The 25,353-nt window shown below is 43.1% G+C and overlaps 1 protein-coding gene across 1 annotated transcript in view; it reads right to left on the bottom strand.

The window, feature by feature from the left end:
• Nucleotides 1-11,018: 11,018 nt before the first annotated feature.
• LOC121003740 (oocyte zinc finger protein XlCOF6-like) overlaps nt 11,019-25,353 on the bottom strand; it is an 88,452-nt gene continuing 74,117 nt past the window's right edge. Inside the window, exon 9 of the mRNA XM_040435614.1 lies at nt 11,019-11,944. Within this exon, the coding sequence (XP_040291548.1) occupies nt 11,019-11,944 (926 nt within the window). The remainder of the gene's footprint in view (nt 11,945-25,353) is intronic.

Below are 25,353 nucleotides of genomic sequence, written 5' to 3' on the forward strand. Positions count from 1 at the left end.
TACTTTTTGCCTCCTGTGCACTATAAGTTCTGCCCGCTTCTCCTCCCTATCTGTTGCTCAGTCTCTCCCTCTGAACTCCCCTCCTTTTCCTCTCTTGTGGGCACCCACGTGACGTCCATCGACACGTCATCATCGGATTCGTCACCTTCACCACCACTGACATTAGAGATCTCGCAGTAGGCAGCAACAGCGGGGACCACCCTCCTTGGGCTGATCTGGGTACTGTCGTCAGACTGTTGGGTGGCGACCATTAATACCTCCTCTTCCTGATCTGATGCCAACAATGGCTGCGCATCGGTAAGGTCTTGTAATGGATGGGAAAATAATTCCTCTGACTTGAGCGGAGGGGATATGGTGGTGGTGTCTTTGGGGGTGGACACAGCAGAGAGTGAAGAGGGTGCAGATAGAGAGGATGAGGAGGGTGCAAAAGCGGAAGGCTGAGTGAGCCACTCAACCAAGTCTGGTGCATCTTTTGACGTAATCGCACGCACCTTCTCCAACTTTCCATTTAGGCTGCGGCCTGGTGCACCTGCCCGACCCCTACCACCCCTGCGGAATGGCCTGTCTCTTCCTCTGCCTGTCATTTTCAAAATGACCCTGTGACAAAAGTCCTTATAGAAGAGCATTTGTGGAAGAAGGTATATCACACCCCTGCCTCAATCAGTTTTTTTGGGGGGCAACTGGTTAATCACACCAGTGGAAATTATTTCTTCAAATAGTGTTTTTCACTCTGTGTAGATGCGGTAACGCAGCAAAACCGCAGACAAATGCTGCACTACCTAAATGCACTATGTAACAATGGCAGTTGGCAGCCGTCAGCGTGCAGCACATCCTGCTATGTACCTCAGTCAAACTGCACACAAGGCTCCTCCTCTCCGCTGCAGGCTCCGGACCCGCTTTCCTGCACTGTCGCAGGCAGCGACAGCTTCAGTTGCACCTTGTAGGAGCCGCATGCATTCTGTTTCTTTAAGGGTTCGTGCACGCCCCTGATTCCACCTTCTCTCCAATCCCGCTTCCTGTGATGCCTGAGCAATATTGTAGTTTTCTACAGAGAAGGTTACAGCTCATAGTTTCTGTGTTGTTATCCTGCTTCCGACCTTAGCCTGTATCCTGACCTCGTCTCTGCCTGATCCTCCTGTACCTCGCTGCCCTGAAGTGTATGATTCGGATTGTTGACCACGCCTCTGTCTGCTGTTCAGCTTGTTACACCTGCTGCACCTGAGCTATCCAGCTCTGCTGTTCTAACAGCTCGAGCTCTGCTTCATCTGACTCTGCTGCTGCGCTTCTTCCATCCAGCGACAGCTCACTCCACCTGCCTGTATCCCCAGTGCTTGCACTGGGGCATTCTGGCCTGCTCGGCCAGCTGCCCCTTAACCGGGACCACTCTTGCGGTAGCTACCTGGTGTCTCCCCTGCAGCTAAGACCAGCTTCCACATCTTGGAGCGGGATGAAGGGTGAAGACCAGGGGAACACTTAGATTCCACTCCCAAGTTTGGCCCAAAGCCATACCGGTAAGTGGCACAGCGGGTCCACACCCGTTGGAGTATTACACACTATATTATTGGTATATAGCACCCCTGCTTCAATCAGTTTTTTGGGGGTCAACTGGTAAATCACACCAGTAGAAATAATTTGTTCCAATAGCGTTTGGCACTGTGTAGCTGCGGTATCGCAGCAGAACGGCACACAACTGCTGCACAATACAATTGCACTATAATATACTTTCTATGTTAGAAAGTATATTATAAGTATAGTACACCCCTCAGTACGTCACACATGTACCAGTACTTAAAAGGACTTTTGTGGCCCTATTAGCTAGCGTTTTGTGAACCCAACAGTCTGTCCCTGCTCCACACAGCAACCTCTCCCTACACTGGCAAAAGACTGAATGTAAAATGGCGCCCAGATCAGGTTTATTTATAAGGTAGGGGGTATGTCCATGTGCTGAAATGTCTAAATTGGCTGTCCTGTACCACCTGATGGATGTGTCATGGGTCAAAGTTCTTCACAATGTAAAAGAATATGGCGGGCGCGACTATCGCCATATGTTCGCCCGTTCAGCGAACGAGCAAAGTTCGCCGCAAAACGACCGCCGGGCGAACCGCAAGGCCATCTCTATTACCCAGCCTGTCTGATATAATGTCTGACAAGTTATGAACAGATTGTTTTCCAGGACTGTTTTTGAGCTTCCAACTATTAACAGATCGTCCAAGTAGGGAATTATTTAAATGTTTCTCCTCCTTAAATGAGCCACTACTTCTAACATTACTTTGGTAAACACCCTCGGAGCGGAGGTGATGCCAAAAGGGAGAACTTGGAACTGGAAATGATGTAGCTCCTTTCTTAAAAAGACTGCTATGCAGAGGAATTTTTGAGCTTTTTCGCATACCGGAATATGGTAATACGCATCTTTTAGATCTACTGATGCCAAGAAATTTGAATCCCTTCTTCAAATTTTTCTTGTAGTATCGCTGATTTCTGAATAGGGGTTACTCTGAAAACATCCATGAGAGGAGGAAGACGAAAGGGAATATCGTCTGATAAAATATTTAAGACCCAAGGGTTTACGGTAATCTCTTCCCATTCTTTTAAGAAAAATTTTAATCTCCCTCCTACCTGAAGCCGGGCGTCATTGGATTATTCTGTATTTTTAGGATTAAACAAGAAACCTCTGTTTCCGATTTTTTTAGTTTTTTCCCTCTGGACCACTGTCCTTCTCTATTGGATCTTTTGGCCTGGAAGTAACTACCTTTTTTGACCCTCCGAAAGGGAAATTTTATTTTATTATCCTTAGGAAATGATTTTTTAGAGTCCGAAGCCTTCTCTAAATTATTTTCTAAATCCTGATCAAATTTCCGTGAAAGGGCAAACTACATAGTTTCATCTTGGAACTGATGTCACCTGTCCAAGATTTCAACCAAAGCGCCCTTCTGGCCACTAACGCTAGACCCGAGGTTCTTGCTGCTATTCTGACTGATTCTGCAGTGGAATCAGACAGAAAGTCCACCGCTTTTAATAAGAGGGGAAAGGAATCTTTTAGGGAGTCATAAGTGGCCCCTTCGTTCAGAAGCGATTCCAACTGTGATAACCATTTTTTTAGGGATCTAGAAACGGATGTGGCAGCTAGATTTGGTTTGAATAAAGCTGCTGCAGCCTCCCAGGTTTTCTTTAGACTTGAATCGGCTTTCTTGTCCATGGGATCTTTTTGGGACCCCATGTTCTCAAAAGGAAGGGCATTAGCCCCATTGACTAATTTTGATAAGGAAACATCTACCTTTGGACAAGAAGAAAACAACGCCTCTTCTTCATTGGAAGGCGACGTCTCATCATTTCTGGAACAAATAACTTCCTATCTGGAGCCTTCCACTCTCTTTTTTAATTAGTTTCTGAATATTTTTATGAACTGGAAAAACTCTCCTTTTCTTTTGTTCTAGTCCACTAAACATTTGATCTTGAACAGACCTCTGGATCTTTTCGTCTGAGAGATCCATGATCGTCCTGACGGCCTTAATTAATTCCTGTCAGAGGAGAATGAAAACCTTTTAAATTCTGAATCAGACCCAGATGAATCAGAGGAGACAAGACCCTCTGAATACGATTCTTGATCTGACTCTGAAGACGATGAACTAAAGTAACTTATTTTTGGTTCCCTATGTTTTGATGTAGATGCACCAGGGGTAGGCATAGGATTTTCAGACAGGGCTGCCCATATTTCTTCCCTGATTACGTCTTTAAATTCCTCTCTAAAAGATGGAACCAAATCTTTTGCCACATGGGAAGTACATTTCCTGCAGAGTTTTTTAGTATATGAATCAGGCAATTTTACTGAACATATAACACATTTCTTAGTTTTTTGACTAGGATTAGCTCTCTGAGCCCCATCCTTATCACTCTGCATGCATACAGGAAGAGAAGGATACAGAGGTACAAGGGGGTTAGCATAAGTAAAATTATACAGCATTCTCCCCAAGAGACTTTCAGTAACTTACAATAGTCGGCCCCTAGGAGGTCTCCATTTGGACTGTACCAGGCTCAGACGTGTTTGCCGTTTCTACCTCTAACCCCTTTAAATACTCTTACCTGCAGACCTCAGATCAGAGGGCGACATCCACCTTGATCCCGCGCGCCAATACTAGCTCCGCCCCTTAGCGTGAGTTCCATAGACCGGAAGTACCTCTTGGAACGCACATGGACCGCACCTGACTTCCGTTGACGGCATCGTAAGCTCTGAAAGTATCTGACTGCAATGTGGAGCTTGAACATGACCGGAGGGACTCCTTGAGTGTCCGGTCCGCACATTGACCTCCACGCCCGACGCGCAGAGCAGGAATGTCCATGGTTATCAGCACCTTAAATACCCAACTAGGGCTTGGGTGCTGCCTGCTTCCCTCATGTGGAAGGCATTTTTCTTCTTCTTATCCACCTCTGCCTGCCTTAAACAGAAAGCGGCCTCACCGCAAGTGCCATGAGGATAATCCCTCTCCACCTGAAGGGACAGGAAGACACTGAGGAGGAGCCAGGGGAGGCTCAAATTTATCTTTCTGTCCCTACCTGGTTGGAGGCGGGTCATCTCATGGTATGCTGTCATGGAGGATGAAAGGGAAAAAATGTTTTTTTAGCATAGCTTTTATTTTTTTACGGTGTTCACCTGAGGGGTTAGGTAATGTGATATTTTTATAGAGCCAGTCGATACGGATTGTAGTGCATTGGCTGTAAGTGTATTATACACTGTAATACACCTACAGCCTGCTTCCTGTGAGATCCAGGGCCACCCCGTGTGATCCTGCACGTGCCGTGGTCGGCGCTGACCGCGGCAGTGCGATGGTTAATGCGCCGACAGCTGTGTTTTCACCGATGACGGCGCATACGGCAGGGGTCCAGCTATCAGTGACTGCCTGACCCCTGCCGCTGATCAGGCGGGCGCAGCTCCTGCACCTGCCCGATCAGCCAGCCGTACATGTACGGCGCTGGTCCATATGGGGTTAACTAACACTGTAAAGTAAACATTTGAGGTGCTTACCGTAGTTTCTAAAAATATTCCCATTATTTTCTTCCTAGTCAACCTTTGCTTAAAGGAATTTATGCAGTTGGCCTGGGTCAAGTCAGATAAAAAACCTAATGTGGATTCACAATTTAAAGCGATGTACAGTACAGACCAAAAGTTTGGACACCCCTTCTCATTCAAAGAGTTTTCTTTATTTTCATGACTATGAAGGCATCAAAACTATGAATTAACACATGTGGAATTATATACATAACAAACAAATGTGAAACAACTGAAAATATGTCATATTCTAGGTTCTTCAAAGTAGCCACCTTTTACTTTGATTACTGCTTTGCACACTCTTGCCATTCTCTTGATGAGCTTCAAGAGGTAGTCCCCTGAAATGGTCTTCCAACAGTCTTGAAGGAGTTTCCAGAGATGCTTAGCACTTGTTGGCCCTTTTGCCTTCACTCTGTGGTCCAGCTCACTCCAAACCATCTCGATTGGGTTCAGGTCCGGTGACTGTGAAGGCCAGGTCATCTGGCGCAGCACCCCATCACTCTCCTTCATGGTCAAATAGCCCTTACTTTCAAAGTTTTCCCAATTTTTCGGCTGACTGACTGACCTTCATTTCTTAAAGTAATGATGGCCACTCGTTTTTCTTTACTTAGCTGCTTTTTTCTTGCTATAATACAAATTCTAACAGTCTATTCAGTAGGACTATCAGCTGTGTATCCACCTGACTTCTCCTCAACGCCACTGATGGTCCCAACCCCATTTATAAGGCAAGAAATCCCACTTATTAAACCTGACAGGGCACACCTGTGAAGTGAAAACCATTTCAGGGGACTACCTCTTGAAGCTCATCAAGAGAATGCCAAGAGTGTGCAAAGCAGTAATCAAAGCAAAAGGTGGCTACTTTGAAGAACCTAGAATATGACATATTTTCAGTTGTTTCACACTTGTTTGTTATGTATATAATTCCACACGTGTTAATTCATAGTTTTGATGCCTTCAGTGTGAATCTACAATTTTCATAGTCATGAAAATAAAGAAAACTCTTTGAATGAGAAGGTGTGTCCAAACTTTTGGTCTGTACTGTATAAACTAGATTCCCAAAGGCACTGAACAATGATTTGGCAGTCACTAGATTTTATTAAAACATTGATGTTAACTTCAAATAATTCATAACTGCTTAAAAGGCCATGGACTATATTTCAAAACTTAAATTGGCTTCAGAATTTCTAACTTTCCTCAATATGTTTTAAAGGGGTTCTCCGGGAAATAAATATTACTGCAGTCATCGGGCGCACTACTTGGGGTCCCTTAAAGTACATGTTTGTTGTGACGCCAGTTGCAGTGAAGCAACAAGGGCACAGGGACCCTTTTAGTGATGTTGTGGATGGTACCCAGGTGTAGGAATGCCAGAGTGGTGTAGGGTGGCCTAAATTTCCCTTTAAGGTGTTGTGCACGTGTCATGGTGCTTCTACCTGGATACGCCGGAACCCCAGGCGTTGCCCTCCGAGTCCAGACCTTGTGATGAAGTTAGTAACAGCTTTTCTTCCAATAAACGTTCCTCCAACACTTTTCAGGCTTTGTTTTAGTTCCCAGCAGACTTTGGCATTAAAGGGAACCTGTCACCGGGATTTTGTGTATAGAGCTGAGGACATGGGTTGCTAGATGGCTGCTAGCACATCCGCAATACCCAGTCCCCATAGCTCTGTGTGCTTTTATTGTGTAAAAAAAACGATTTTATACATATGCAAATTAACCTGAGATGAGTCCTGTCCCTGACTCATCTCAGGTTAATTTGCATATGTATCAAGTCGTTTTTTTAACTCAATAAAAGCACACAGAGCTATGGGGACTGGATATTGCGGATGTGCTAGCGGCCATCTAGCAACCCATGTCCTCAGCTCTATACACAAAATCCCATTGACAGGTTCCCTTTAACTGTGGCAGGCAAACTCCTCTCTTCTACGTCTGTTGCACTTCCACCCGGCAGTGTGTTCGGTGACGTCACCGGCTCTGATGGGCGGGCTTTAGCGCTGCCCTAGTCGTTTTACTGGAGAGCCCCGGTACGTCACCGGATCTCCAAAAAATACCTTTGCCCTGCGCGATTTAGCGCAGGGCAAAGGACAGCATCGGAGCATGAACTGCTCTGATGCTGAAGTCAGGGGGCTGCCGGGGTGAAGATGGAGGGATGTCCGAGTTCAGCTCTGAACCCAGACAACCCCTTTAAATAAAATGAGTCAGTAACTCACACCTGATCGCCATCCCACGGATTGAGGACACCTCACTAATTTCACTTTTCAAATTATCTGCTAATCCTAAAGGTTCACATACTTTTGCTACTCACAAACATAATATTGGATCATTTTCCTCAAATACACTGATAAGCAAAAGGTTAACAATGTTTTGAACTTTTGACTTTCAAGCTCCATATCTAACCATCCACTACAGCTTCGAACGTTAGACTACTATCATTTTATAGAGAATCATCTGGTCATCTCAAACATAAATTGGACTTGCAACTATTTAGCATACGATTAGTTATGCAGGCTCTTGTCATGTAACTGCATTGTTACCGTTTTGCTCCTGGTGGTGGAAAAACGTTTTCTTCTTGTATACTACAAATTACAACCAGTTCTCACATTCCCTAATAGCTCAGTGTGTTATTAGGTTGGTTCCCAATTGAAAGGTCACTGGTTCGAATCAAGGAGCAGCCATAAAGAAGATTTCCCAAGAAAAGAGAAACAGCATCAGCCAGCAATATCTCGGCCCAAAAAAAATTGTCAAACTGCATCACTTGAGTGCCATGACAGTTGGAAAAAACAAAATGAAGTCCATCTATGCATTCCAAAGAAGTGGAAATCCAGGCAAAATTTTAGAGTCAACAAACTGGCTCATCACAAGGTCTATCAGTTGAGGCGAGACAAACGCGGCGGTGGCTCGTATGCTTCATAATAGTGAGACCATAGACGTCCATACAAGCACCGTGTAACATGCATTACACAAGCCTGGAATGGTGGCCCGAAAAAAGGTGAAGAAGCCTCGACTTCAATATCATCATAAGAAGCGTCGGCTCAAGTTTGCAAAAAAGTACAAACAGTTGACAGTAGAGGATTGGAAACGGGTGATTTGGAGTGATTTCAAGGGAACTATGAAGTTCAATGGAGGAAGAGTGATAATATGGGGTTGTTTCACAGCCAAAGGTGTTGGATACTTGACTAGGATCGATGGTGGTCTCAATGCTGATGGTGTGAGTATCCTACAAGACTAGTTACTTTGTACACTCAAGTATTATGGGTAGGAAAAGGACAACATAGTCTTCCAGCAGGACAACGAAGCATGTGTTGAGATTGGGGAAGAAATGCTTCAATGACAATGAAGTAGAGGTGCTGGATTGGCCCCCACAGTCCCCAGAACTCAACCCAATCGAACACTTGTGGGTAGAGTTGAAAAAAAAAGCTGTATTCGTACCCAAGTTGACCAGTAAGCACCAATCTGATGGACAGCATGTCCTGAAGCATTTAGACAGTGTTGTTAGCCAAAGGTGGATTTACAAAATAATTAAAATTTAGAATTTTAGGAGCAAAACAGTAACAATGCAGTTATAGGACAATAATCTGCATAACTAATCATATGCTAAATAGTTGCAAGTTCAATTTATGTATGAGATAGCCAAAATAATTGTCTATAAAATGATGGTAGTCTCATGTTCGAAACTGTGGATGGTGAGATATGGAGCCTGAAAGTCAAAAGTTCAAAACGTTACCCTTTTGTTTCGTCAGTGTAAATGACCACATCTAATATTTTTGACTGATTTGTTTGATTTGGCTATTGTGGGGTTTTGCTGTGGTAGATAGAGTAAGTGGGCGCAGTACAGATGCAAAATACCAGTTCTTAACTCAAAATGTCAGTGTTTATTCACACTTGAGGCAATTGCACAAAACAGCACGTAACTTTGCAGTCTTGCTGTTAATTCACACACAACGAAAAGTTCATATAACACAAGTCACCTTGCTGGCAGTTCTGCCTCCAGTAGTTCACACCAGGCTTTAGGGGGCCTGTTTCCCCAGCGTCCAGCTCTCATCCCTCCAGCACGGCACAAAGCCTCAGATCCCATCAGGTCCCAGAGACATCTCTGCTGAGCCCAGCTGCCTATTTAAGGACAGCCAGGTGCTGCCAAAACCTGAAGCGGCACTTAAACTCCGGTCCGGTATTTGACCTCACCTCGCTGGAAACAAGCCCAGCTGCACATGCTGGGAGGAAAACACCTGCCTTTCCAGACACAACCCCTCACTGTGTCACCCTATCTTTACCTATTTTTAGAACTTATGAGAAAATCAAGGTCAAATTTATGCAGAAATATATAAAATTCTGAAGGGTTCCCAAACTTTCAAGCACCACTATTGATCCATCCAGAAGAGAAAAATTTCAGCTGTTCATGATGAACTCTGCAGTAAAGACATTGATTGTATCACAAGAGAGAGTTCTGAAAATTTTGAAGTCAGGTCTCTATTAGCTTGTTCCTAATTTTCTGTTCATTCAGCCATGCAGATTCTGATTACCTGAATCAATGCAGTCTATTGGGCGAGGGGACACGAGACTTTTACAGAACTATATTCTGAGCCAACAGAACAGGTTTGCCATGGGGTCTGCACAATGCATCCATGCATCCACCAAGAGCCAGGGAGGTCTCTGTTTAGTGACCCTGAATCTGTTCTAACTACAGATGCATGTAATACAGGTTGAGGAGTCCATATCAACTATTTATGAATTCAGAGAAAATGGTCCGTGAAAGAGACAAAATATTGTATGACCCTACTCAGTAACAATAGTGCTGACCTGGCTCTACTTAGAATTGGGTGTGAATTTTATTTGATACAATTAAAAATTACATTTAAATGGTACTCAGTCAGTGATATAAAGATGACATGTTATCTTTATTCTGCAGGTCAGTGCGATTACAGCTATACCAAATTTATATACTTTCTGTTTAAATACAATAAATATTTGAGCATTTTTGGAGGAGGAGAAGCTACCAAAATGGAGATTTGGGCATATTTTTATATTTTATTAGTTCCGGCATTTTTGGATTTACCATAAATGACTCCTCAGGTGCCATGGTTGCAGTTTTTGTCTCTGATGACGGACAGATCCTGTCTGATCATATTACAACTGTAGGAAAGCAGTCACCCTTTGCTGATAAGATTTACACATTATGGGCACAAAATACACATTAAACATAAACTGACAAGTAAAAATACAACAATACGCTTCCAGTATAATAGGTTAAAGCTTCCCCGTAATTAGGGAAATTTATAGCATCTGCTTAGAGGCAAAATGAGTTGATGGGAGATCAATGCAGAGCACCAATCAGAAAAAGGTACTGCTTGTTCTTGTTTCTGGTGGACATAAACAAACATAATTTTTCAGTATTTCAAAGTTTCTATATTTTTTACTTGAGTAAATGGAAAATGTATTTTAAGGCCTCATTCAGATCGACATAACTCAGCTTTATTTTAGTAACCATATTAAGGAATATTCACACATTTATTGCAAAAATTTCTAAAACTGAAAATCAATTCTATTCATCCGGATTGGGCTATTTTATGGGAAGCACATGCCTTTTACAGGGACCAATTTAGTGGGCAATTATCAGGAAAAAACTAAATGTTCCTGATAACTGCCTGATTGTCAGGGAGATGAGAGCTACATTTCAATGCTGCAATCATCTCCTCTGTATAGGGACACCGTACAGTTTCCCCGTTTCTGGGCAGCAGATCCCTGTTTATGCAGGCAGATCTGCTGTATAGAAACAATGATTTAGGTGCTAGCTGAAAGACAAGATCACCTGATGTACAAGCATTTGCTCGTTCTTTGGGTGATCACCAGCACCTTTTACACCGGGCAATTATCAGAAATTAAAAGCTTATTCCTGATAATTGGCCAGATTTTTGGTCCACGTAAAAGGACAATTACTGAATATGAAAATGGCCTCTGATTTCTGAGTAACACATTTCCTATGCTATGAATATGAAAATAGCTTCTTCCCTATGTGAATTTTTTGATGTTTAATAAGATTTGATTTCTGAGTAAAACATTTACCACATTCTGAACATGCAAATGGTTTCTCCCCTGTGTGAATTCTTTGATGCTTTGCAAGGTCTGATTTTTGGGCGAAAAATCTCCCACATTCCAAACATGAGAACGGCTTATCCTTAGAGTGAAATCTACGATGATAAACAAGTCTATATTTCTTGATAAAACATTTCCCACATTCAAAACATGAATATGGTTTGTTCTCAGAGTGGATTTTTTGATGACTAACAAGATATGATTTACGGATAAAACATTTTCCACATTCAGAACATGAATATGGTTTCTCTCCTGTATGACTTATCTGATGATCTCTAAGTTTGGCTTTAGTAATAAAACATGTTCCACATTCTGAACATGGATATGGCTTCTCCCCTGTGTGAATCCTCTGATGTTCAACCAGATAAGACTTCTGAGCAAATGATTTCCCACATTCAGAACATACAAACGGCTTCTCTCCTATATGAGTTTTCTGATGATCTTTGAGTTTAGCTTTAGTAGGAAAGAATTTTTCACATTCAGAACATGTAAATGGTTTCTCCCCTGTGTGAATTATCAGATGCTCCTTGAGTCTGGTTTTTGTAATGAAACATTTTTCACATTCGGAACAAGTAAATGGTTTTTCTCCTGTGTGAGTTCTTTGATGTTGAATAAGATGAGCCTTCTGGGTAAAACCTCTTTCACACTCGGAACATACAAATGGTTTCTCTCCTGTGTGAATTATTTTATGTTTAAAAAGAAATGATTTCTTACTAAAAGATTTACCACATTCTGAACATATAAACGGCTTCTCTCCAGTGTGAATTGTTTTATGCTGATTGAGACCTGTTTTACGGGAAAAACATTTCCCACATTCTGAACAGGAATATGGCTTCTCACCTGTGTGAATGTTTCTGTGTGCAAAAAGATTAGCATTTTTTGTAAACCGCTTTCCACATTCATCACATTGTAATCTTTCAGTCGATCTCTGAGCTGTGTTTGGTGATAACTGAGCAGTGTATAACTGTTCAGGACAATGTTCCTCATTATTAGATGACAGATCTGTATCCTTAAGTCCTACATATACATTATGAGTAGAGATGTTTCCTATTGAAGCCTGCTGCATGATATCATTATCTTCTATTTTACAATTTGGAGATACACGGTTGTCTCGCTCCAAGATCTTACCAGGATTATCTGCTGGATGAAAAATGGATTTAACTATTTTCAGTTTTTACAAGCCATAAAGTAGACCCATTTTATAACACATCCATTATGAAGCTGCTTCATCTTCAATACTACCTGAGCATCGTCTCCTTTGTAGCAGGTTCACAGTGTACTTATAAATGCTCCGTCCCATTCAAGTTAATGGGATGAGCAGCTGTAATCACCCTGCACCGCCAAGGAGATGACAGGTAATTTTATAGAGAAAGCAGGACACTGATGAGCGACAGTACCCCTTCAAACAGCTGATCGGCAGGGGTGCCAAAAGATGGAACCCCACCGATCTGATATTGATTGCCTATCCTGACAGTTCATCATTATTAAACAACTGCACAACCTATTTAAATGTGGCTCAAAGGTGGATCATAACCTTAAGAACACATTCAAGTCACACAGTTAATACTCACCTAAGCCTAAATCTACTGGAATTTCCTGCTTACGCTGCTCATCACCATTCATATACATCTCTTCGTATTCTGATTTAATCTCCACTGTAATAGAAGTCAGATCTTCACCCTGATTTGACATAGGTACAACAGTATAGTTCAGCAGACAGTTTGAGATTGACATGAACCACCAAAAATCTAGATGCCATCTATGACTGTAAGTGACCAAAGAGGTCCACATGACTCTGTAGATTTAGTAGAGCTCAGCTCCATTTACCTGATTATCCTGTTGGATATTGCAATTCTGGGAATACAGGAAACTGGGAAGTCTCTCTGGTAGATTTTTCTTACTGGATCCACCTGTATGAAATATACACAGTGACTGACTACATGGTTATATGTGATGATCAATATCTAATAACTTGTAAAAAATGGTCAGCACCTGACTTCCAGTTCGTCGGCACAGGAAAGGAATCACTCCAATGGAAATATAGCAAAAAATCCCAGCGGACGCTCTTTGTCTTCAAAACAACAGATGTTTTGAAGACAAAGACCATCCGCTGGGATTTTTTGCTAGATCAATATCTAATAGGCCGTCAAAACAGATCTGCTTAGTAACTATTGAAAGCCCCTTCCCTTACACTGCTGCTCAATCCTCATGTATGTGCCCACTTCTTCATCCACAACTTCAACATCGAGCAGATCTTCACACTATACAAACAAGAAAAAAAACATATCACTAACCTTAAAGGGCTTCTGTCACCCCACAAAAGTCTTTCTTTTTTTTTTTGGATAGTTACATTCCTTATAGCGCGATATAGGAGAATATAATCTTATCACTTACTTTCATGCGGCCGTTTCTTTAGAAAACGAAGTTTTATAATATGTAAATCCGGTCTCTACCAGCAAGTAGGGCGTCTACTTGCTGGTAGCCGCAGCAGAAAACCGCCCCCTCGCCGTGTTGATTGACAGGGCCAGCCGGGATCTCCTTCTCCGGCCGGCCCTGTCAGTATTTAAAAAATCGCGCGCCTCTGTTCATTCGGCGCAGGCGCTCTGAGATGAGGAGGCTCGTCTCCTCAGAACTCCCTCAGTGCGCCTGCGCCGATGACATCACCTAAAGAGAAGACGTCATCGGCGCAGGCGCACTGAGGGAGTTCTGAGGAGACGAGCCTCCTCATCTCAGAGCGCCTGCGCCGAATGAACACAGGCGCGCGATTTTTGAAATACTGACAGGGCCGGCCGGAGGAGGAGATCACGGCTGGCCCTGTCAATCAACACGGCGAGGGGGCGGTTTTCTGCTGCGGCTACCAGCAAGTAGACGCCCTACTTGCTGGTAGAGACCGGATTTACATATTATAAAACTTCGTTTTCTAAAGAAACGGCCGCATGAAAGTGATAAGATTATATTCTCCTATATCGCGCTATAAGGAATGTAACTATCCAAAAAAAATAAAAATGACTTTTGTGGGGTGACAGAAGCCCTTTAAGAACCAAGCAGCAAAATATTGGCGGCAACACTTTTGGGTTTTTTCACCTTTATTCCCATATCGTATTGAGAAAATGTACAAAAAATATATTTGTGGAGTGGAATGGAAAGTTTTACCTACCTGATGATTCTGTGGAACATCACTATTTTTCTCTGGACAATCTTGGGAATACAGTGGACTGGGACATCTTTTTGGTACATTTCTGGTACCAGATCCATCTATAGGAGAAACAAGTAATGATAAATGTATCTAAAAGTCAGTAATGAATGGAGTAACATAGAAAACACTATTTCTATGCCATATTGTGACCTTGAATGGCCACTGCTTCGCAGCTGTTAATCTTAAGGCCCCATAGATATGAGAAAAGTTGGCCAAAATGGATGAATATAGTTTGTGTATGGGATCTTCCTGTCAGAAGAAAGAATTTTCAATAGACAAACCGAATGTGCATGTGTATAGAAGAGTCTGGAGAGATACAGTAGCTATCGGCCAAACAAGCATTCAGTAATGCAACAGCTTTTAAAGGGTTTCTACCACTTCGTTTTCACATAATTAGCGATCCGCTAGTGTCTGCTCTACCAAACCATCCTAATATAATAGCTTTTGGGGCAGCCGTTTCGATAAAAAAAGAACTTATATTGATATGCTAATGAGCCTCTAGGTGCTATGGGGGCGTCATTAGCACCTAGAGGCTCGGTCTACCTTCACAAAATGCCGCCGCCCAGCGCGTCCCTCCAGCCCGCCCATCTCCTCCGGAATGCGATCCTCCCTGTGAGCGTATATTTTCGGCATATGCGCAGTGAATGTCTGACCACTTTCTGCACAGACATCTCCACTGCGCCTGTTCCTCGGAGCACTATGACGTCATCGGCGCAGGCGCAGTGGAGATGTCTGAGCAGGGAAGCGGTCAGACATTCACTGCGCATGCGCCGAATACATACGCTCACAGGGAGGATCGCATTCCGGAGGAGATGGGCGGGCTGGAGGGACGCGCTGGGCGGCGGCATTTTGTGAAGGTAGACCGAGCCTCTAGGTGCTAATGACGCCCCCATAGCACCTAGAGGCTCATTAGCATATCAATATAAGTTCTTTTTTTAGCGAAACGGCTGCACCAAAAGCTATTATATTAGGATGGTTTGGTAGAGCAGACACTAGCGGATCGCTAGTGTCTGAAAGCTAATTATGTGAAAAGGAAGTGGTAGAAACAATTTAAAGGTGTATGGGTACCGTTATACTCAGTTCATATTACATTTGAACCCCACATTTGGCATATATGCTAGGAAAAGCTTACAGAGTGTAAACCAAATGTATCCGTATGATTCCAGTCATCTGTCACATGTCAAATAAGCGCCCTGATAGCTTTCTTTGGGCTGGTAAAAAAAAGTCACAGGAACAAAATGGTGCTGGAATTAGAGAAAGGGCCCATAGTACATGCATGCAGCCATTTTTTTTTAAATCAGAGTTTGTATGAAAGCAACATCAGATTAGAGGAGGGATAGAGGAAGGAAGGATCTAGTGAAGTTTCCTGGTCATTCCACAAACCAGGTGGTTTATTGCTACCAAGGTTACACAGCAATATCTAATCAGAGGACCTATCTATTACTTCTGGCCTGAAGAAGGGACCTAAGAGTCTCGAAAGCGTGCCCTATAACATAATTTATTTTAATTAGCCATTAAAAGGTATCAAATTACAATATTTTATATTGTTTCTCTTTTTGAGAGCATCAAGTCTGAAATCTACAGGGCACAACCAGTTCAGCACTGGCTAAACCAGGTTACAGAATCTAAGTAACCCCCTTAACACCTCATGGAGGCACATATTTACTTTATTGGACCTCTAGGTCATGGCCCCGGAGTAGCCATTAATTGATCATGGGTGTGCTTCAAAGAATATCAAACAGAGGTTCGGACTAGCTCAGGGTACTTTCACACTTGCGGCAGAGGATTCCGGTAGTTTCATAGCCGGAACTGCCTGCCGGATCCGGCAATCTGGACGTAAACTGATGGCATTTGTCAGACGGATCCGGATGCGGATCCGTCTGACAAATGCATTGCAATACCGGATCCGTCTCTCCGGTGTCATCCGGAAAAACTGATCCGGTATTCATTTTGTTTTGCATTTTTAAAGGTCTGCGCATGCGCAGACCGAAAAGCCGACTCCGTTTTTCCACTTAATGGCACTAATACACTTCAATGTAAATTAATGCCGGATCCGGCATTCCGGCAAGTGTTCAGTATTTTTGGACGGAGATAAAACTGCAGCATGCTGCGGTATTTTCTCTGTCCAAAAAATGTAAAAGGAACTGAACTGATGCATCCTGAACGGAATGCTCTCCATTCAGAATGCATTAGGATAAAACTGATCAGTTTTTTCCAGGAATTGAGTTTCTGTGACGGAACTAAATACCGGAAAAACAAAAACGCTAGTGTGAAAGTACCCTAATGGTCAATGCAAGCAAGGCAATCCTAGCCAGAGATTTGAGTAACAAGTCTGAATACCAGCATGAATTAATAGGGTCAAACCTTAACCTACATGTTATTGCACACATGTGAATACGTGAGGGCTTCAACATGGCTCCAGTATCCATGTACTTACACAGCAGTTCTTGGTTTTAACCACCTCCGGACCGCTGTACGCACAGACGCGTCCTGGAGGTGGTTGATTTATTCCTCCTGGACGCGCCGGCGCGTCCTCTCGCGAGACGCGAGATTTCCTGTGAACGCGCGCACACAGGCGCGCGCGCTCACAGGAACGGAAGGTAAGAGAGTTGATCTCCAGCCTGCCAGCGGCGATCGTTCGCTGGCAGGCTGGAGATGTGTTTTTTTTAACCCCTAACAGGTATATTAGACGCTGTTTTGATAACAGCGTCTAATATACCTGCTACCTGGTCCTCTGGTGGTCCCCTTTGTTTGGATCGACCACCAGAGGACACAGGTAGCTCAGTAAAGTAGCACCAAGCACCACTACACTACACTACACCCCACCCCCGTCACTTATTAACCCCTTATTAGCCCCTGATCACCCCATATAGACTCCCTGATCACCCCCCTGTCATTGATTATCCCCCTGTCATTGATCAACCCCCTGTAAAGCTCCATTCAGACGTCTGCATGATTTTTACGGATCCACTGATAGATGGATCGGATCCGCAAAACGCATCCGGACGTCTGAATGAAGCCTTACAGGGGCGTGATCAATGACTGTGGTGATCACCCCATATAGACTCCCTGATCACCCCCCGTCATTGATTACCCCCCTGTCATTGATTACCCCCCTGTAAAGCTCCATTCAGATGTCCGCATGATTTTTACGGATGCACTGATAGATGGATCGGATCCGCAAAACGCATCCGGACGTCTGAATGAAGCCTTACAGGGGCATGATCAATGACTGTGGTGATCACCCCATATAGACTCCCTGATCACCCCTCTGTAAAGCTCCATTCAGATGTCCGCATGATTTTTACGGATGCACTGATAGATGGATCGGATCCGCAAAACGCATCCGGACGTCTGAATGAAGCCTTACAGGGGCGTGATCAATGACTGTGGTGATCACCCCATATAGACTCCCTGATCACCCCCCGTCATTGATTACCCCCCTGTCATTGATTACCCCCCTGTAAAGCTCCATTCAGATGTCCGCATGATTTTTACGGATGCACTGATAGATGGATCGGATCCGCAAAACGCATCCGGACGTCTGAATGAAGCCTTACAGGGGCATGATCAATGACTGTGGTGATCACCCCATATAGACTCCCTGATCACCCCTCTGTAAAGCTCCATTCAGATGTCCGCATGATTTTTACGGATGCACTGATAGATGGATCGGATCCGCAAAACGCATCCGGACGTCTGAATGAAGCCTTACAGGGGCATGATCAATGACTGTGGTGATCACCCCATATAGACTCCCTGATCACCCCTCTGTAAAGCTCCATTCAGATGTCCGCATGATTTTTACGGATGCACTGATAGATGGATCGGATCCGCAAAACGCATCCGGACGTCTGAATGAAGCCTTACAGGGGCATGATCAATGACTGTGGTTATCACCCCATATAGACTCCCTGATCACCCCCCTGTCATTGATTACACCCCTGTCATTGATCACACCCCTGTAAAGCTCCATTCAGATGTCCGCATGATTTTTACGGATGCACTGATAGATGGATCGGATCCGCAAAACGCATCCGGACGTCTGAATGAAGCCTTACAGGGGCATGATCAATGACTGTGGTTATCACCCCATATAGACTCCCTGATCACCCCCCTGTCATTGATTACCCCCCTGTAAAGCTCCATTCAGATGTCCGCATGATTTTTACGGATGCACTGATAGATGGATCGGATCCGCAAAACGCATCCGGACGTCTGAATGAAGCCTTACAGGGGCATGATCAATGACTGTGGTTATCACCCCATATAGACTCCCTGATCACCCCCCTGTCATTGATTACACCCCTGTCATTGATCACACCCCTGTAAAGCTCCATTCAGATGTCCGCATGATTTTTACGGATGCACTGATAGATGGATCGGATCCGCAAAACGCATCCGGACGTCTGAATGAAGCCTTACAGGGGCATGATCAATGACTGTGGTTATCACCCCATATAGACTCCCTGATCACCCCCCTGTCATTGATTACACCCCTGTCATTGATCACACCCCTGTAAAGCTCCATTCAGATGTCCGCATGATTTTTACGGATGCACTGATAGATGGATCGGATCCGCAAAACGCATACGGACGTCTGAATGAAGCCTTACACGGGCGTGATCAATGACTGTGGTTATCACCCCATATAGACTCCCTGATCACCCCCCCGTCATTGATCACCCCCCCCGTCATTGATCACCCCCCTGTCATTGATCACCCTCTGTAAGGCTCCATTCAGACATTTTTTTGGCCCAAGTTAGCGGAATTTTTTTTTTTTTTTCTTACAAAGTCTCATATTCCACTAACTTGTGTCAAAAAATTAAATCTCACATGAACTCCCCATACCCCTCACGGAATCCAAATGCGTAAATTTTTTTAGACATTTATATTCCAGACTTCTTCTCACGCTTTAGGGCCCCTAGAATGCCAGGGCAGTATAAATACCCCACATGTGACCCCATTTCGGAAAGAAGACACCCCCAGGTATTCCGTGAGGGGCATATTGAGTCCATGAAAGATTTAAATTTTTGTCCCAAGTTCGCGGAATGGGAGACTTTGTGAGAAAAAAATTAAAAATATAAATTTCCGCTAACCTGTGCCAAAAAAAAAAAATTTCTATGAACTCGCCATGCCCCTCATTGAATACCTTGGGGTGTCTTCTTTCCAAAATGGGGTCACATGTGGGGTATTTATACTGCCCTGGCATTCTAGGGGCCCCAAAGCGTGAGAAGAAGTCTGGTATCCAAATGTCTAAAAATGCCCTCCTAAATGGAATTTGGGCACCTTTGCGCATCTAGGCTGCAAAAAAGTGTCACACATCTGGTATCGCCGTACTCAGGAGAAGTTGGGGAATGTGTTTTGGGGTGTCATTTTACATATACCCATGCTGGGTGAGAGAAATATCTTGGTCAAATGCCAACTTTGTATAAAAAAATGGGAAAAGTTGTCTTTTGCCAAGATATTTCTCTCACCCAGCAAGGGTATATGTAAAATGACACCCCAAAACACATTCCCCAACTTCTCTTGAATACGGCGATACCACATGTGTGACACTTTTTTGCAGCCTAGGTGGGCAAAGGGGCCCATATTCCAAAGAGCACCTTTAGGATTTCACAGGTCATTTACCTACTTACCACACATTAGGGCCCCTGGAAAATGCCAGGGCAGTATAACTACCCCACAAGTGACCCCATTTTGGAAAGAAGACACCCCAAGGTATTTCGTGAGGGGCATGGCGAGTTCCTAGAATTTTTTATTTTTTGTCACAAGTTAGTGGAAAATGCTGATTTTTTATTTTATTTTTTTTTCATACAAAGTCTCATATTCCACTAACTTGTGACAAAAAATAAAAACTTCCATGAACTCACTATGCCCATCAGCGAATACCTTGGGGTCTCTTCTTTCCAAAATGGGGTCACTTGTGGGGTAGTTATACTGCCCTGGCATTCTAGGGGCCCAAATGTGTGGTAAGGAGTTTGAAATCAAATTCTGTAAAAAATGACCTGTGAAATCCGAAAGGTGCTCTTTGGAATATGGGCCCCTTTGCCCACCTAGGCTGCAAAAAAGTGTCACACATCTGGTATCTCCGTACTCAGGAGAAGTTGGGGAATGTGTTTTGGGGTGTCATTTTACATATACCCATGCTGGGTGAGAGAAATATCTTGGCAAAAGACAACTTTTCCCATTTTTTTATACAAAGTTGGCATTTGACCAAGATATTTATCTCACCCAGCATGGGTATATGTAAAAAGACACCCCAAAACACATTCCTCAACTTCTCCTGAATACAGAGATACCAGATGTGTGACACTTTTTTGCAGCCTAGGTGGGCAAAGGGGCCCATATTCCAAAGAGCACCTTTCGGATTTCACAGGTCATTTTTTACAGAATTTGATTTCAAACTCCTTACCACACATTTGGGCCCCTAGAATGCCAGGGCAGTATAACTACCCCACAAGTGACCCCATTTTGGAAAGAAGAGACCCCAAGGTATTCGCTGATGGGCATAGTGAGTTCATGGAAGTTTTTATTTTTTGTCACAAGTTAGTGGAATATGAGACTTTGTAAAAAAAAAAAAAAAAAAAAATCATCATTTTCCGCTAACTTGTGACAAAAAATAAAAAGTTCTATGAACTCACTATGCCCATCAGCGAATACCTTAGGGTGTGTACTTTCCGAAATGGGGTCATTTGTGGGGTGTTTGTACTGTCTGGGTATTGTAGAACCTCAGGAAACATGACAGGTGCTCAGAAAGTCAGAGCTGCTTCAAAAAGCGGAAATTCACATTTTTGTACCATAGTTTGTAAACGCTATAACTTTTACCCAAACCATTTTTTTTTTACCCAAACATTTTTTTTTTATCAAAGACATGTAGAACAATAAATTTAGAGCAAAATTTATATATGGATGTCGTTTTTTTTGCAAAATTTTACAACTGAAAGTGAAAAATGTCATTTTTTTGCAAAAAAATCGTTAAATTTCGATGAATAACAAAAAAAGTAAAAATGTCAGCAGCAATGAAATACCACCAAATGAAAGCTCTATTAGTGAGAAGAAAAGGAGGTAAAATTCATTTGGGTGGTAAGTTGCATGACCGAGCAATAAACGGTGAAAGTAGTGTAGGTCAGAAGTGTAAAAAGTGGCCTGGTCTTTCAGGGTGTTTAAGCACTGGGGGCTGAGGTGGTTAAAGGAGTTGTAGTCTTGGAGCAGACGATTTCTGGTTTTCTCCCATTTCCCCCCCAAACATAAAACCCCCACTTAGCTGTCTGCAGTTCTGCTGCTGCTTCATTCTCAAATGCTATCGGTCCCTGCAGGACCAGGAAGCAGTTTGGTCCTGTGACCAGTGCGGCCAATCACAGGCCTCAGCAGTCACAATGGCTTAAATGCTATGTTTTAGCAGTGATGTACCATTTAAGCCGCTGTGACCATTGAGGGACAGGGGAGGGCCCAAGGGGTTGTTATCTTAAGTTAATAAAAATAAAAATTAAAAATGTCTCGTCTTACCCATCAATATGAAAGACGGGTGGTCTTCTGTCAGAACATCCTTGTAGAGATCCTTGTGTCCTTCTAAATACTCCCACTCCTCCATGGAGAAATGGACAGAGACATCCTGACACCTTATAGGAACCTGACACACACAATGACACAGTCATCATCCAGACACATCATTCCTTGTGTTACTTTATAGTGTCTCAGAATTCCCAGCAGGGCTCACCTCTCCAGTCAGCAGCTCAATGATCTTGTTGGTGAGTTCTAGGATCTTCTGCTCACTGTTCCTCTCATTTTTCAGTGAATGATGTGAAGGGTCTATCATGGGGCTCTGGTTCCTGCTCCATCCTCCTGAAACACAGCTATGGTTGCTGGAGTCCACCCTTTCTCTAAACATCCTCTTCACTACTGTGTAATCCTGTGTACACAGCGATCTTGATAAGTATCACTATATACAGTACATTCCCAGAATCCCTCACCTCTTCAGTCATGTTTTAATACAAGAGACAAAAGCAATGTTAAGTGACAAAATTAGATTTAAGTGCTTGGTAAAAGTATGTATTCTTTTCCAAGTTGCCGCCCTACAAATCTGTTGTAGAGAGGCTGACGATCTCTCTGCCCAAGAGCAGCAATGCCCCTTGTAGAGTGTGCTCTAAGTGAAGGGGGAAGGGGGGTCTTCCCTCTCTTCTGACTTATAGGCTTCTGAAATAGCTGTTCTTATCCAGCAGGAAATAGCACTTTTCGCCGCTTTTTTATTTGGTCAGCAAAATTGAACAAAAAGGTTCTTGTCAATTCTACAATCTTTTGTCATTTCTAGATACCGTAGTACTGCTCGCCTGACATCTAAGGTATAAAAAATAGCCTCTTGCTCATTTTTGGGGCTGGCACAAAACGAGGGAATTACTATATTCTGCGATCTATGAATAGATAAGACCTGGAGTTCACAGACACGTCTCGCTGATGTAATAGCTACCAAGAAAATGGTTTTTAAGGTGAGCCATTTTATGGAACTAGATTCTAATGGTTCAAAGGAGCTTGAAGTTAGCCCTGACAGGACCGTGGTAAGGTTCCAAGGGGCTACCATATATTCCTGACTGTAGGTCTAAGCCTGTCTGCTGCTTTCAGGAACCTGGTTATGCAGGGAACCTCAGCCAGACTAGTATTATATAAAGCCCCCAATGCTGAAACTTGAACCCTTAGAGTATTAGGAGAAAGACCTAGGTCTAATCCGTCCTGGATAAAATCTAATTTCGTTGATATGTTGGGTCTAAATTGATCAAACAAATCTCCACACCAAGAGGTGAATTTCCTCCAAACTTTAAAATACGCCTTGTTTGTATTTTGCTTCCTGCTAAGGAGTAGGGTGGCAACCACTTTACTAGATAACCCCAATTTTAACAGGATGGATTCTTCAGAATCCAGGCCGACAACTTAAGGATTTTTCAATTTCGATAGAGAATGGGACCTTGATACAACAGATCCGATCTCAGAGGTAGTAGAAGGGGGGCTTCTATGCTGAGTGACTTTAAAAGTGCAAACCAGCTCCTCTTGGGCCAGAAGGGAGCCACCAACATCAAGGTACATTTCTCTCTCTGCAATTTCTGAAGGACCTTGGGAATTAAAAGGTATAGGCGGGAATGCGTATACTAGGCAAGATGCCCAGTCCTGATTGAAAGCATCCACCGCTCTTGGGAGATCTCTCGGGTTGAGGGAGAAAAACTGGTCTACTTGGCAATTTTTTCAGGAGGCGAAAAGGTCTATTGATGGTTTGCCTCACTTTTTTATTATCAACTGGAATGCTTCTGGGCATAACGTCCACTCGCCAGGATCCAGAACATGACGGCTCAGGTAATCTGCCTCTATATTTAAAAATTACTTTAGGTGAACTGCCGAGATTGAGATTATATCTTGTTCCGCCCAAGAAAATATTTTGTTTGCTAGACTCTGAAGTGTATGGTGTCTCGTCCCTACCTGATGCTGAATGAAGGATACTGTTGTTGAATTGTCCGAATAAATTAGAACATGACGGTCTTTTGATAAATGCGATGTTTACTTTAGACCTTCCCAAATTGCTTGTAGTTCTCTGAAGTTCGAGGATTGTTGTCTTATGAGGAGTGGCCATCTGCCCTGATAGGTTTTCTGCTGAACTACCGCCCCCCAACCCTGAAGACTGGCGTCCGTTGTGATTACAAGGGGACGTTCCTGCTTCCAGTATATTCCCTTCTCTAGATTGTTGTCTATGAGCCACCACTTTAGGAAATTTTTTACATTTTCGTCTAGAAATATCTGTTTGTCTAGGGTCACCTGTGACTGGTTCCACTTGGATAGAATACATTTTTGAAGGGGTCTTAGATGGAATTGAGCCCAAGTGACTGCCAGGATACATGATGAGAGACTTCCTAGAATCTTCATTGCTGTTCTGATAGAGCAGAATCTCCTCTTTTTTAATTCTCTTATCTGGCTTTTCAATTTCTCTATTTTGATCAAAGGCAGAAATTATCTCTGAGACACTGAATCTAAAGATATCCCTAGAAACAGTTTTTGGTTGCTTGGGGAAAGATTTGATTTCGCCCAATTGATGATCCACACTAGCAATTGGAGGTGGTCTAGAACTTTCTGCAAGTGATCTTGTAGTAGACCTTTGTTGTCCTCTATCACTAGAAGATCGTCCAGATATGAGATGACACTGATTGCTTCTTGTCTTAGTGCCGCTACCACATCCGCCATGATCTTGGTGAAGACTCTCGGCGCTGAGGAAATTCCGAAGGGGAAACATACAAATTGATAATGTTGAATGTGACCCCTCCTGCGTATTGCAAATCTTAGGAATTTTCTTGATGTTTTGTGTATCGGGATATGGTAATAAGCATCCCTCAAATTGATTAAGTCCATTACCACTTTCCTTTTAATAAATTTTACTGCTGATCTTAAAGTTTCCATCTTGAACTTTTGATATGTAACATGTTTGTTCAAGGGTTTTAGATTTATTATAATTCTGGACTTCCCGTTTGTTTTTTTCACTAAGAATAGGCGTAGTGACCCTCTCTTAGCTGATCTTTTGGGACAGGTTATATTACTCCTAATTTTAGTAAATCTTCTATGCCGGTCATTAAGGTACCTTGTTGAGAGGGGGGAAGAGTGGTGATAAATTTTTCTGGAGGGGAAGACTGTAATTCCACACTCTTATGATGTTTAATATCCATGAATTTGATGTTATTTGCTCCCAAGTTCTTAAAAAGGAGCTAAGTCTTCCACCTACTTGTATGGCGTCATTGTTTCGGGTTTGAGGCGGAGGTCTCCCCTCTTTTAGGGTTAAAAAGGAAAATTTTTCCTTTACCTCCTTTTGCATAACTCGACCTCCACAATTTCCTTTATCTTTTGTTCCGATTGGTACTGACAGCCACGGAAATTCTGTCTTTTTGATTTAAATCTCTCTTCTGGAAAACCCCTCTTTTTGTCAGTGGCGTTTTCTAAGATCTTGTCTAGATCTGGACAAAAAATGTATTGGCTGTGAAAGGGAAGGGAAATGAGCTTG

Source organism: Bufo bufo, chromosome 6, assembly GCF_905171765.1.
Source record: "Bufo bufo chromosome 6, aBufBuf1.1, whole genome shotgun sequence".
Taxonomy (NCBI): domain Eukaryota; kingdom Metazoa; phylum Chordata; class Amphibia; order Anura; family Bufonidae; genus Bufo; species Bufo bufo.